Source organism: Myotis davidii, unplaced genomic scaffold (genome assembly GCF_000327345.1).
Source record: "Myotis davidii unplaced genomic scaffold, ASM32734v1 scaffold18, whole genome shotgun sequence".
Taxonomy (NCBI): Eukaryota; Metazoa; Chordata; class Mammalia; order Chiroptera; family Vespertilionidae; genus Myotis; species Myotis davidii.
In genome coordinates this window covers 5,992,287-6,006,349 of record NW_006292696.1, presented here as the reverse complement: position 1 = coordinate 6,006,349, position 14,063 = coordinate 5,992,287, and the positions used below count along the sequence as shown (strand labels likewise).

At 38.8% G+C, this 14,063-nt stretch overlaps 1 protein-coding gene across 1 annotated transcript in view; it reads right to left on the bottom strand.

The window, feature by feature from the left end:
* SGCD (sarcoglycan delta) overlaps positions 1-14,063 on the bottom strand; it is a 301,109-nt gene that overhangs the window by 59,642 nt on the left and 227,404 nt on the right. Inside the window, exon 6 of the mRNA XM_006766292.2 lies at positions 6,941-7,013. Within this exon, the coding sequence (XP_006766355.1) occupies positions 6,941-7,013 (73 nt within the window). The remainder of the gene's footprint in view (positions 1-6,940; positions 7,014-14,063) is intronic.

The window sequence follows — 14,063 nt, the reverse complement described above, 5'->3', positions numbered from 1 at the left end:
TAGGCCAGGTTATTTAGTTCTCTCTGACATCTAATGGTCTCAGTCTCAATAATAATAATAAGAAGAAGAAGAAGAAGTTCTCTCTGACATCTAATGGTCTCAGTCTCATTTATATTATATCCTAACAAACCATGGAAAATTCTGGATCAATAATAATAATAATAATAATAATAATAATAAGATATCCACTGGCTGATTTTAAAAAAGGGATCACTTCTAGTTCTCAACTTATTTCAGGTAAAAACTGTAGTCAGCTTGTTTCCCTAAACTCCCATTACTCTGTGTTTTGAAAAGGTTATAATTGGAATAAAACAAGGCTGGCTTAAAGCCAGGATCATGAAGGGTGTAATTAAGGAAGATTTCTGTCTACACACCCAGCAGGGCCATCCCACTAAGGGGAAAGAACGGGAGATTTAAAAGCAATTGTGTGTTTTTCAAGAATAATACAACAATCTACATCACACATTTTACATAATAAATGGCAGCAGCTGACATTTTAATAAAGATACAAACAATATAAAGTCTCTGTGCTCAGCTTTGAGGCAGAAGGTAGCCCCAGCCCAGACATTTCAACAAATATACACACTCACCCACTCTGCTCTGAATGGATGGGAGGTTAGCATTTATTTTTGATGTCACACCTGCCCTGACAACATGAATAAGAAGTACAATTATTACCACCCCCCCATATGGTTTTATCTTTTGAATAATGTTTTCCCCCACATTTTAGGCCCTTACATTAAACATTTAATCTAAAAGATATAATTTTAATTTTTTAAATAAAAGCCACTTGTCTTAGATAACAACAAGAATGTGTCACATTGCCTCTTGCAAATTCATATGAAAATGGGTTCGCCCTAAGGGACAATCAGGAGCCTCACTGCACATGGCCTATGGCTGAAGGTTTCATAGACACTGTAGCAATGGCTTTGAGGAAGGCTTGTGGAATGTTTTGATTATTAAGGTGTTTTCCCCAGGATCTTGCTGGTATAAAGGATTAAAGCTCTAGAACCACTTTCGGGAGTATGTCTAAAGCATGTGATCTGAGCTACAGTCCCAATCAATGCTGACTCAAGACTTGAAGAGAAATGAACGTCACCAAGAGCAGGTGCCTGAGAATGGATGCTGAAAGTGCCTTTTTGTTTTGAACATACTACTCGGTGGTCCTTACAAGACACAGAGAGAAAGGCTCACAGCCTTTGTGACTGGCATCCTACCCTGTATTGCAGACTGGCCATTTATAAACCACGCTCATCCATGAGAGGAAATGGTATTTCTTTAGTTTTTCTCTGACTTAGTTTTTCTCTCAAACTTGTCCGTCTGGATTGTTGGGAAAAATAAATTCATTCTACTCTGGTATTTTCTCTGTGATTAAAAAGTTTCAACTTCCTCATTAGATAAATGTTCCTCTCTCTCATTAGGATGTCATAATGGATATGGGGAAGGGGATTTCTGTGACTTTGTGTTGACTAACAAGTAAATCAATTCCGCAGATGTTGTTCGGATTGGCATCAAGCGAGCAACCCAGGCTCAAGTCCTTAGTGAGTGAGTTCTGGCTAGTTTTCTCTGTGCTCACTCAACACCGAGTCAGGTCTTAAAGGTGCTGGTGGACACTGAGGTCTGGGCATGTCTCCCACTCCATGCGGACTGTCTGCTGTGGGGCCCTCAGTCCCACTGCAGGGAACCCGCCCAGGGGCATGCCTGTCTGCACCATTCGTTACTCAACACAACACCACAGAGATGCTTCTGCAAACCCCCTTTCCCCAGCCATCCCCCAGGAGTTAAAGGAGATTCAAGTGCTGACCCACGTCCTCTTTTTCTCTCCAGCCTCATGACAATGCAGGGGTGATGAGACCACCCTGCAAGTTGGCTTCCTAGAGCCCTTTGCTTTTGACTTTCCTATCTAGTTGGTCTCTTCCCTCTGTGACTCAGAGAAGAAAGGTCACTATGGCGATTTATTTCATAACTTGCTTTCTCTACATTTCCCATATTCTCCTTCCCACAATTCACTAGAGACCAATAGTGTTGGGTTTTCAACTTCCTCTTCCTGTCTGCATGGGACTTCCTCTACATCCTAGCCTCATATCATCCCCATCATGCTATCTGCTCTCTATCCTTCCCAAGCTTCTAATGGCAGATTATAATGTAGAGAGAGGAGATGAAAACAGAACACGTAAGATTAATATCTTTAAAATATAATCTTGATCACAATTGTAAAAAGAAGAACTTTTGATAAGTAAAGCAAAGGGAAAGATGGAACTACCTTAAATAATGAAGGGTAAATATTCTCCATCTATCTACTACTAAGACCCATGGTGAAAAGGGCACCTTAGGGTTCACTTCTGTCTTATTCTCCTTCACTATAAATTACTTGGTACTCATTTATCTACATCCCAAGAATTGAGCACATGCATTGATTCCTAATACAAACCAAAAAATACTTGGTAAACAGCTGCTGCTCTGACATTAAATGGAAAATCAGGTCACCACCGTGTATAATTGTACACAGACTTCTTTTAGAAAGACCCGTTGGCTTCTTGCCCTGTGGTGGCTCCTTCCAAGCTTTTAGTTATATTTAGAGGAACAGAGCTGGTTCTATATGTACAGCGGTCTATACAACCTTCTCTCGTTCTTTTCCTTTGCCCTAACACATGTGTGGGAACTAGGATTTCACACTCTATTTCTTGTTCCTGTAGGATCAGAATCCTACAAGGAAACTTCACAGTTGAAAAGAATGCTTAGAACAGGTAGGCATTCAAAGGTAGCCGCCTCCGTTCTGACAGAAAATACATATGCAGGACTTGTTTCAGATCATGCACAACCTGAGATCAGGGAGTTTTCCATATGTCTTTATACAGACTCCAGAAAGAAAAGCAGTGAACAAGAGAACATTTAAAATAGTCACATCCTAAAATCATGAATTTATTAAAGTCAGTTTCTAGTCAAAGTGAGTTTTTAAAATTTTATTTCAAGGATAGGAATAGTGCTGGTACATTTTTTAAGTATAGTCTTGAATCTGGAGTGACATGACCTTATTTCAGAATTGCCCTGAAGAATGGTTGACAAACGCTCTCCCAGATGGGGGGTGTGTGGGGGGGTGTGTGTGGGGGGGTGGGTACAGACCTCGCTAACGCTCATTATTTGTCTGAAGAGAAACAACCCTCTTTTTGTGATTTGCAGCTCAACCCTAGATTATTTACAAACACCTTAAGCCAACTCTGCCAATATGGTAACTATAGTAACTCTGGAAAGAAAAGCAGTAAACCAAAACTCTAGCAGAAAGGAAGCTACCAGCCTGTTCCCTGAGAGTGGAGATCTTTTAGGAAGAAATGTCAGAGGCCTAAAATCTGCCTTTCATTAACAAACAAGCAGACAAGGACAACAATAAAAATAAGAGAACAAACAAATCCTACCAGCTGCCAAGGTAGGGATTTGGGGAAACAAAAGTTATCCCAACAGAGAAGGTCTCTAAAACAGATACTGTTTTCTTACGTTTGATTGATTGGATTAAGTGAGGGACGTGTTGGATGTTTAAGTTTTGCTTGCTTATTTTAGAAGACAGTTTATGTATAAATAAGCTGTAGCATTTTGATTCAATTTGTTTCCCATTAGTAAGACCAAGAACATCTGAGTATAGAATATTATTTTTAAAAACCCTTATTAAAAACATTCCAACTTAACTACATTGGGGAATTTAAAGATCCAATAATTCACATCTCAACAAATGACTTTTTTGTTTATATCCTCTTTTTTTTAAAAAAATCTTCACCCGAGGATATATTTTTATTAATTTTTAGAAAGAGGAAGGAAAAGGGACAAACATTGATGTGAGAGAGAAACACAGATCAGTTGCCTCCTCTTAAGCACTCCAACCAGCAATAGAATCCACAACCTAGTTATGTGCCCTCACTGGGAACTAAACCTGTGAGCTTTTGGTGGATGGAACAACACTTCAACCAACTGAACCACCCGTCCAGGGCAATATTTTTAATTTATAAGACACTCAGGTACTTGCATCCTTTTAAACAAATCTTATGTAAAATAAGATCTTACAGAACTACAATATTAATTTCTTAGTTTTGATCAATATATCATAGATCTGTAAGATATTAACATTAGAGATTAGTAGTTAAAAGGAACATGGGAATAATCTGTATGAATTTTGCAATTCTTCTTTAAATCTAAATTTATTTTAAAGTAAAAATTAAAACACTATAGCCCTGACTAGTGCGGCTCAGTTGGTTGAGCACTGTTCCATGCACTGAGAGGTCACTGGTTCCATTCTTGGTTAGGTCACATGCCGGGATTTGGCATGCAGAAGGCAGCCAATATCTATCTATCTATCTATCTATCTATCTAGCTATCTATCTATCTATCTAGTAAAATACTATAAAGGGATTAGCTGTTTGGAGCTAGATGTGACCTGGCTTTTTACAGAGAGCAGGGCTCTCAGGTTAGCTCAAGACCACATTGTGAGTTTGCAATAGGTCCCTGACTCACAACTCAGTGCTCTTTCCCCTCCATCGTGCTGCCACCCAGGAGTCCAGGAGTCACTGCTTCTGCTTCACCTGGACAGTTCACTCCATGCCACCTGCTGGTACAAGTCCAGGACCTCCCTTAGATGACTCTACTTTCCTAGGCCCCAAAGACACACCAGCCTGCATGTGCTGGGTCAGTAAAACTGATACAACTGTAAAGCCAGAGGCCAGGAGGATCAGTCACCAAGTTCATTACCTGCCTACTCAATAGCCAAGGTCAATTCCAATCAATAGCAAAGAGTACAATGTGGCACCATTAGATGATAAATGTGAAACTGATCTAATCAATCCACCACATTCATCATCCTTTCAATTGGTCAGAGATTCTCCCACAATGTGCCATCAGGAAAAAAATTCCAGAAGGATGAAGGGGCTAAATGATCACATTCTAGGCTCCTCACTCCGTTCAGGTTATCAAGCATCACTATGATTTGAACAGGTGCAAACAAAACACCAGTTTTAAATTTGCATATTAAAATCGTTATATGCTTCCTATCAGACAATTTTATTTCTAGCCCCCGTGGAATATGCCTATAATTTTAGAATAAGCAACTACCTGAAGTCCTTATTTTGTTGTACCAACTTAGAAATGTCGTTGTGACTGCGGAGGTTTAACTTAAGGCGAGTTCCAGGGTTTCTCGTAGGTTGCATATCAAGGACTAGAAGTGTGCTGACAGCACTCTATGAGCAAATACTCTGTTCTATGTCCTTCAGGGTCTGATCTCTAAAGTGGGCTGAGTTGTCTTTATGTTTGGTGTGGGCTGGGTTTGTTTTTAACTACAGAACATTTATTTTTCTGTTTAAAGCAAAGTAAGCCTAAATCCAGCAACTCTTACATTTCTCAAGTCTTCCATGTAATGGAGAGCTTGCTCCATTGAAACAAGTCTGTATTATATAGAGAGTGCAGCTTCTTTTAGACAGCACTTATCTTTGGGCTGATCAGCACTAATTACTGACTAGCTCTGTAAAATAATAATAATAATAATAATAATAATAATAATAATAATAATTGCCCTGCTCCTAAGGAAGATGTGAAAATAAAGTGACCCGGGCCACCCCTTAGCTTGTCTGGAAAGGGCTTTTACATCACAGACCTGAGGGTTCACTACACTCAGAGAATGAGTTCTCTCCTAAAACATGGGCCGCCTTGGGTGGATTTGCTTAGAAGATTCCAGTTTTTGTGTCTAATAGGAAGCACAGGCTCCAGATACTCAGGTGACTTCTGGCATCTGAAAACCCCAATGACAACCATTATTCCAGTAAAATATAAAACCTTGCAGTGTGGTGTGTAATCTTAAAAACATAGCCCACTCTAGGTGGGGTGTTGCTAAGGAAAGGCTCTCACTCCCCACCTATTATCCTCTTCCCTTGGCCCAGTTTATGTCCCTATATTCACAAAGATGGACAGGCTTTGCAAGAAGCTGTGGGTTTTGTAATGAGGTGATACAGTCTCTACTGACTAGGAACATGTTTCTGTTTAAGGAAACAAGCTCCAACCTGGCCACGGCTGTTTTCAGAAAAGCACAGGTCTTGGGGCTGACTGCACTGTGAAACAGCAGATTATATAACACAACTACAGCTGCTCACGGCTGATGCCTTCCTGAAGTAGTTATTCCATGCTAGCTATGATGATCCACGATTGCTTTTAGGTAAAAGAACTACAGGAAATGAAGACAGCCAGGATTCACCGACCCCTTCATGGCTACAAGTATACAGTAAAAATTAAAGTTAAATTTATGTCATCAAACCACGTTTTATGTGTTTCTTTTGGAAATGGGGATGGTGTGGCTGGGGATCAGGAATGATTTTTAAGCCACCTCTCTATCTCTGTTTGTTTATCTAGCTGTCTGTCTGTATGTCTATTGTTCTTTTTGGTTTTCCATATGGTGGTAAGAACACAACATTGTAGAATCCTTTTCTGCTAAAGGCAGCCCCCATATAGATACCCGAAGACGAACACCAACCAGTACACGGAATACCCACAGAGGTAGTTCTACCACCATATCATTCCAGGGAAAATAAAAATCTGCATTGCATTTAGAGCTTAGTTTCTCGGAGATATCACTTTACTTTGGGCTGATCAGCACCGATTACTGAAGAGTTCTCTAACTGGGTAGGTTTTTGGTACCACAAAATACAGCCAGCAACACACACTGCAACAATCAATCCTAAACCTCACAATGACAGGGAGGACAACCTCTTCCTCCAAACCCTCAACTTTAGGTCCTCAGAGAACATTTTCTCCTGGTTGCAGTTTATCTTCTCGTCCTTTCTAACCGCTCCGGTTTACATATTCATGCTGCGATGCTGTTACATTACACGGATTCAAAATGGATCATCAGCCCGTGGCACAGAGAAAGGAAACAGACGCTAAATCGATGAATGCAAAGTCAGAAGCTTACCTTAGTTCCTTGAAGGGGTCTGCCCTGACGTTAGGTGTTTCTATTGATTTAGGGAACACGGTGCCCTCTGCTCCTGTAAACAAGAGAAAAAAGCAAACAGAAGTTGGAGACTGCTGGATGTGTTACCTGGGGGCACAACCAGCTAAATGCAGTGAATCCTTAACACAACTCAATACACACATATTTTTGGATTTTTTTGCCACTGGCTTTCGGCCTCCATAATAGGAGAGCATTAAATCAACTCATGCAAACAGCCTTTGAAAAAACGAGGAAGCTCTTTTGAAAGTGTTCCTGCTCAGATCAGAGTGAGGCCATGAGGCAAATTCCATGTCGGCTTAAAAAAAAATTAAAAGAGATGCCTAGAATTGGCACAATCTGACTCTGGTCCCTCATAAACTATTCATAGTCACCCAAGTGGAAATGTTTGGGAAAACAGCAGCTGAAGCCCTCAGAGTGCAGCCAGGGCACAGACCACAGAACACAATGCCTACGCGGTGGCAGGGATGCTACGTGGTGGAAGGCACCGTAAGAATGTGAGATATTTGCCTAATGACAATTTGACAGAAGTTTTTCAGTAAATAAAGTTCTACACTATTATTATCTGGAGAAGTTAAACACAACACTATGGGGGATCATTTGAAGTTCAGCACTTTTACACTTGGAGTATTAACATTGATCCCCAACCCAGTCTAGACATTTAGCTGTTGACTTTGCTCTAAGCCTTTATCTTCACAACTTGTCAATGCAGCTGAACCTTTCTAGCCATAAAGATTGTGATTATCTGATTTGTCTGCTCCCAGAGTGTCTTCAAATCATTTAAGCCTCAGTTTATCACAGACAATTGCAGTGGATATTAGTTTTTCAATTAAACTTAGCTAGGCAATATCCTGTACTTTGAGGCGAAGGTGTTTATTTTTATACATTTGGTATAGTTCTTTGATGCTGTAAGAAGGGGTAGAATAATATTTTGCATTCACATGTGAATTTCTAGAATCCTCCTGCAATTGTTATGGTATCTAAAAATCCTCCATTAACTGCTGTCATTCCAAATCCAGATTTATCCTGGCATACTGAGGAGCCGAGGGGGAAGAACTGATTTCTTTACTTTTGTAGCAACTGTGGAAATATTTCATCTTTCTGATATGAGTAAAAGACTATTGTAAGTAAAATCAGAAAATAATAACTCGACTTAACATTACATATAGTCATTCAAAGAATATCCTGGTGAACAATAACTATTATTCTAAGCAAATATTTTGTGTGAGATAAGGACTATAAATATCTATTATTATGGACACCTGCATTGAGCATCTGCCTCCTGGTGGTCAATGTGCATCACAGCGACTGGTCTACCGGTGGGTAGTTCATTAGGTCACTTAAACTTTTATATATATAGATGTGGAATCTGAGACTCAGAGAAGTTAGGAAATTTTCCTAAGGTCACACAGCAAAGAAGGAGAGCCAGGACTTGAACGGAGCTATTTCAGCTCTGGAACAGATGACCTTGACTGCTATGACACACTGTCTTTTTCAGCAGATTAAGTCACTCTATACTTGCTCATCTTTTTATGAGATAGACAAATACCAATGTTTATATCCTCAAGTAATAATTGCTACTTTTCCCTGTCACCCCTCTTCTAAAAAATGTTTCTATGTACACTGAGGTGAGTTACTAATACTTTTCAAAAAGACCATTTCTTTTCAAGTACTATCACTGATTTTCACACTGCTTTTCATTTTCCCAGAAGCATCCATCAGCATCAATTCCCCCATCCTACCCTCTCTACCTATTCTTGGATAATAAATTATTCTCCATTTTATTATTTCAAAAAGGTTTCTATTAAAGCCAGACCTACTTATTCCTTCTTTGACACAATATAATTTACTAGCAAGAAATGTTCATAAACAGTTTGACTGAAAAATCCATAAAGCCATTTCAGCTTTATTTTAAGTTCCATTTAATGTCCCTCAAAAATGATTTCATCAATGTGTTTCCATTAGCTAGTTCTCTGCCCAATAACTTAATTCCTCACAATCCATCAGGAACTTATAAAGCTTGTGACAGGATCTATCCAAAGTGTTTTGAATCAGCTCCATGGCTCTGTTTCCCCTAGTAGAACAGGTAGGGCAAGCTCTTCAAAATGCACTTCATTGTCATAGTAACAAAAGAGCCAGCTTCTCCTCTCTGGAAAGTGTACTCAGTGGGAAGCTCAATTTGGTCATGCTTTCCCCTCTAAGTGTCCTGGGATGTTAGGAGACTTAACATCCAGTTCTCTCTGTGATGCTGGGCAAGTCAGATAAACTCTCTGGCCCTTGATTTTCCTATTTCCTATAAAATGAGGGTTGGGATGAGAAGTGTTAGAGCTAAATTGTTTTCTCTTCCAATCTAAAATGTCATAAAGTCACAATCTAATCAAAACATGATGGTCTTTAGCCATTTCCATTCCTTACCAGGAAAATAGAGCAATCCTGGAATATCAAAGGAAATCACTCAAGATGTTCCCAGTGCTTATGGAAAAAAAAAGTAAAAGAAAACAGATTTTTTTCCACTTCAAACTGCATTTAACTGATAGAAATAATCACCAGAAAATAAACCTTATAAGAGATGAAATGGTAGAGAGCAAAATCTATTATAGATGAAACTAACTATAAAGACAACAACAAAACTTGATAATAAGTCTTTAAAACTCAAAGAAATGACTTGGAGAAATTCAATTTTATAAAAAATAGTAAACACTAAATTGCTTAACACTAAATGGCTATGAACTAAATACTGAAAGAAAACATTTATATCTGCATAATTTGGTACAGGAAAATTGGATTTGACAGAAATTGGACACAACAGAAAAAAATTTCAATGATTGAAATTATCAGTAAACTTGGAAATAGAAAAGTTTATGATGGATCAAACCTTTGTTATACATGCAGAAGAAATTATTTTACACACAATAATTTTAAGGAAAACTTCTAAAAAGTTCAGAAATGGTTTCAAGTGTACTGTTTAGAAAATTGATTAAGGAATTAAACTAGCTTAATGGAGTTTGCTCTGGTAAATTCTTTCTTGAGGAACATTCATTAATATTGGCATAATTATGATTAATGCTTCTGTATTAACTACCGCAGACTAAAAATCATTTTTGGGTTTAAATGGTGGGACCAAAATGCTCAACAGGTTTAAAATGCAGAGTTAAAATATCTGATGACCAATGTTTGAAGTCAAGGTGTATTAAGTTATCTAATTCATGTTGCTTGGGTAGATATAACCTGAATGACAACCCTTAATAACAACCATATTTTACTTGATAAGAATACATTTCTCTACCAATATTAAATTATAAGCAGAGAAAAGACGTCAATCTAAAAATTGGAGATAAGAAAATGGAAAAGGGAAAGATTTGATTTTCTGAAATATCAGAGAACTGAGAAACCAAAAACCTGATTTTTAGTGCTGATTTTGTATAAGCTCATTATGTGACTTTTCTCAATTTGCTTTCTAGTCTTATTTCTCTACTTATTATACAACGTGGGGGAGGGGTTAGAAACTATAAGGCCTCCAGGCCTGCTCTTTTACAATGCTCCAAATTATATGGTTGGATGAACCCAAAGGACCAGGAGAGGGCATGGTGGATTGATATACCCAACATTCAGTTTATTTAAGAAATATTAATCCAGCAGGGGGCTGTAGAGGGGAGCCATAGGGATACGGAGCTCATAATCTAGTACAGTGTAGTGTACTCTGGCAGTGTCCAACAAATTTAAATAATGAGTAATCCTATATAATAAAAGGCTAATATGCAAATCAACCAAATGGCAGAACAACCAGTCGCCATGACATGCACTGACCACCAGAGGGCAGATGCTCAATGTAGGAGCTGCCCCCTGGTTGTCAGTGCTGGGAGCCTCTCCTGACTCCATGGGGAGCGGGCCTAAGCTGGCAGTGGGATATCCCCCGAGGGCTCTAGGACTGGGAGAGGGCACAGGCCAGGCTGAGGGACGTGCCCCCTCCCAAGTGCACGAATTTCATGCACTAGGCCTCTAGTAATCTCATAAATGAAAATATACATTAGTAAGAAATGGCGATTAAAACTTGAAAGGAAAATCAAAGATGTCTTTGAAAGTATAAAACTTGGGGTCATTGCCCTAGCCAGTGTGGCTCAGGTGGTTGGGTGGCGTCCAGTGTACCACAGGGTTGTTGGTTTGATTCCCAGTCAGGGCACATGCCTGGGTTGGAGGCTTGACCCCTGGTTGAGGGCTTGCAGGAGGCAGCTGATTGATGTTCCTATTTCCCCACCAAAAAATCAATTAAAAAAGAAAACACAATTTGGGGTCATAGCTTGGTCTGGCAGGTAAATTTCCATGAAAAGTGAGGTTTTGCTGATATTTGTTAAGTCATTAGGAACCAACTAGATAAGAGTGGGAAGTAGCAGTAGAAAAAGTTCAAAGGTGACAGGGTTGGGAAGTTGAAGTTAATAAAGATCAGAGTGGCCAGACTATGCTTAACAAAGATGAGCAGCTTGGGTGAACCCAGAGAGGTAAGTTGGCCCAAGTAATGCAGAATCTTGTATGCCACAGCAAAGGCTTTAAGCAGGGATCTGACTTTAGCAAATTGGCGTTTTTCAGAAATCACCAATGTTGTATGTTATGGTCTGCATGTGTGTGCTCCCCTAAAATTCATGCATTGAAACTCTACTCTTTAACAGAACCCAACCATGCTGGCACCCTGCCTCCAGCCTCCAGAATGTGAGAAATATATTTCTGATGTTTAAACTACCAGAATGTATGGCATTCTGTTACAGCAGCATGAACTGAGACTCTGTGTCATGGAAAAGGTAACAGAGGAGAGAGGATAAATAAGATGAGTCAGGGAGAGAGACGGTGGTAGGCTGAACTAGAGAACCGGCAATGAGAATGGAGAAGAGTGGGTGGTTTAGAACATATTTAAGAGGGATCTAATGACATGCTGGCTAAGAGGGAGACTAAAGGATGACCACAGGGTCCATGGGAAGAGCTGAAATTGATGTCAAAGCCAGATGATTAATGCTCAAAGCAAGCTGTGCCCATGGCAACCTTATACTTCTCCAATAAAATCCTGCTTATTTGGATATTTGGTATTTTAGTTGCAATTGAAATTGTCTTCACTTAATAAAAGAATCTGTTATGAATCCAACTATAATTTTCTTGTGAGGGTGCTGGCAACATGACAAATAAAATTTAAATTAAGCCTCCTATAGTATATACAAGCAATAATTAAAAACTATGAATAGGTAATAATTCCTTGAATAATACACATTGTTTTCTGTACAAGATAATTTTCTGGTTACTCCAAAGTGTTAGCTAAACACATGTTCATATATCGCCCATTGTTTAAAAATCTTTCTAAAATACGTAAGATACTGGTTTTGCCTCTGAGAGTCCAGGCTAAAGAACATGGCTACATTTTGAAATTTAAGTATTATTTAATATCTAAGATCCATTTTCCTGAAAGCCAATTTCCTCTACAGCATCCTATCCATTGGTAGGTATAAAAGAGTGAATTGCAGGAGAACTGATCATGGGAAATTCCTCAGAAACAATGGTTTTATATTTAGTTCCTAACATAAACTTTTGACTTTCTCCTAATAGTAATATTCAGTAAAAAATTCTTTTTAAGGAAGTGAGTTGGGTTATGTTTAGCCAAAGATTTAAAATGAAATGAGTAATCAGTGAAGTTTCAGAGTTTCCACAAATTTCAGGATTAAGCACTGTCAGCCTCTGAAACCCTTCCCAGACTTGAGCAATAAACAGATGCAAGAAAGGAACTTCTAGTGGAAAATGTCACTTCAAGTAATTTAATCCCATTCTGTCTCCCTGGCTTTTGGTGATGTTTAACAAATCACCAATACAAAAATATTTGTAGTCATTACAAGTCGTTTCCAGGATACATACCAAATATTTTCTTTTTAGGAATTAGGACAGATTCTCCTAACCTAAAAGTACAGATAATTAAATTCATTCAACAAATATTTAGGAAGGGCAGGTTTAGACTTTCCTCTTTATGGGATCACAAATTACTCTATAATAATAAAAGTATAGTATGATAATTAGATCGGATGTCCTTCTGGACAACCTTTTGGACAAAGCCAGGGCTGCGAGGGAAGCCTGGGTCCCGGGTGCCTGCCAGTGTCCTGGGTCCTGGGTGCCAGAGGGAAGCCGGTGTTGGCAGCCAGGGGAAAGAAAGCCTACTCTTGCACGAAATTTCATGCATCGGACCTCTAGTATATATATAATATATATATTATTTGTGAGCATGCTATTCATGGTAGGTATAAAAGAATGTCTTCAAGGGGCACTTATTTTAATAAATATGTCTATATACTTATACATATACACATATATACATACATATATATATATACATATATATATATATATATTCTATAGCTATCTCAAGTATTGTAGCCATTCTTTGTCTAAAAATATTTAATCATTACCTGCTATGTGCACAGCACAGTGCTAAGGCAATATTCAGTGTGAAGAGCTGATCTGTGTCCTTATGGAGTTTTATTATAGTTACATACATTTAGAGAACATATTTAAATTGATCTTTAACAGCAACTTTTAAAATTATGCATTCTCAATGGTGATGTAGTTAAAGTTATAAAACTGGTTCTTGGTGGGCCAGCAAAAGAAATCTTGCTCTATTAATGTATAAAGTACAGATATATAAATAGTACATAAATAGATATACAGTATATATATGATACTAAAATCTCATTGGAGGAGAATAAATAAAAAAAGATGTGAAATAATTCTCTAGAAGAGCCATACTAGAAAAAAGGTTGAGAAAGGGAGAAACCAAGATGGCAGCATAGGTAAACACCGGAGTTTGCTGCCTTGAGCAACCACTTCAAAAATACAACTAAAAGATGAAACGGACATCATCCAGAACCACAGGAAGGCTGGCTGAGTGGAAGTCCTACAACTAGGAGGAAAGAGAAAAGCATACCGAGACTCAGAGGAGGTGCAGTGCTGAAGTAAAATACTAAGGTGCAGAGTGCATGCGGAGTGGGCTGGCGGCTGAGGGCGTGGTTGTTGTTTTCAATCAGGAGGGAGTCTCAGGCTCTGAGCTCCAGTTCCGGGCGAG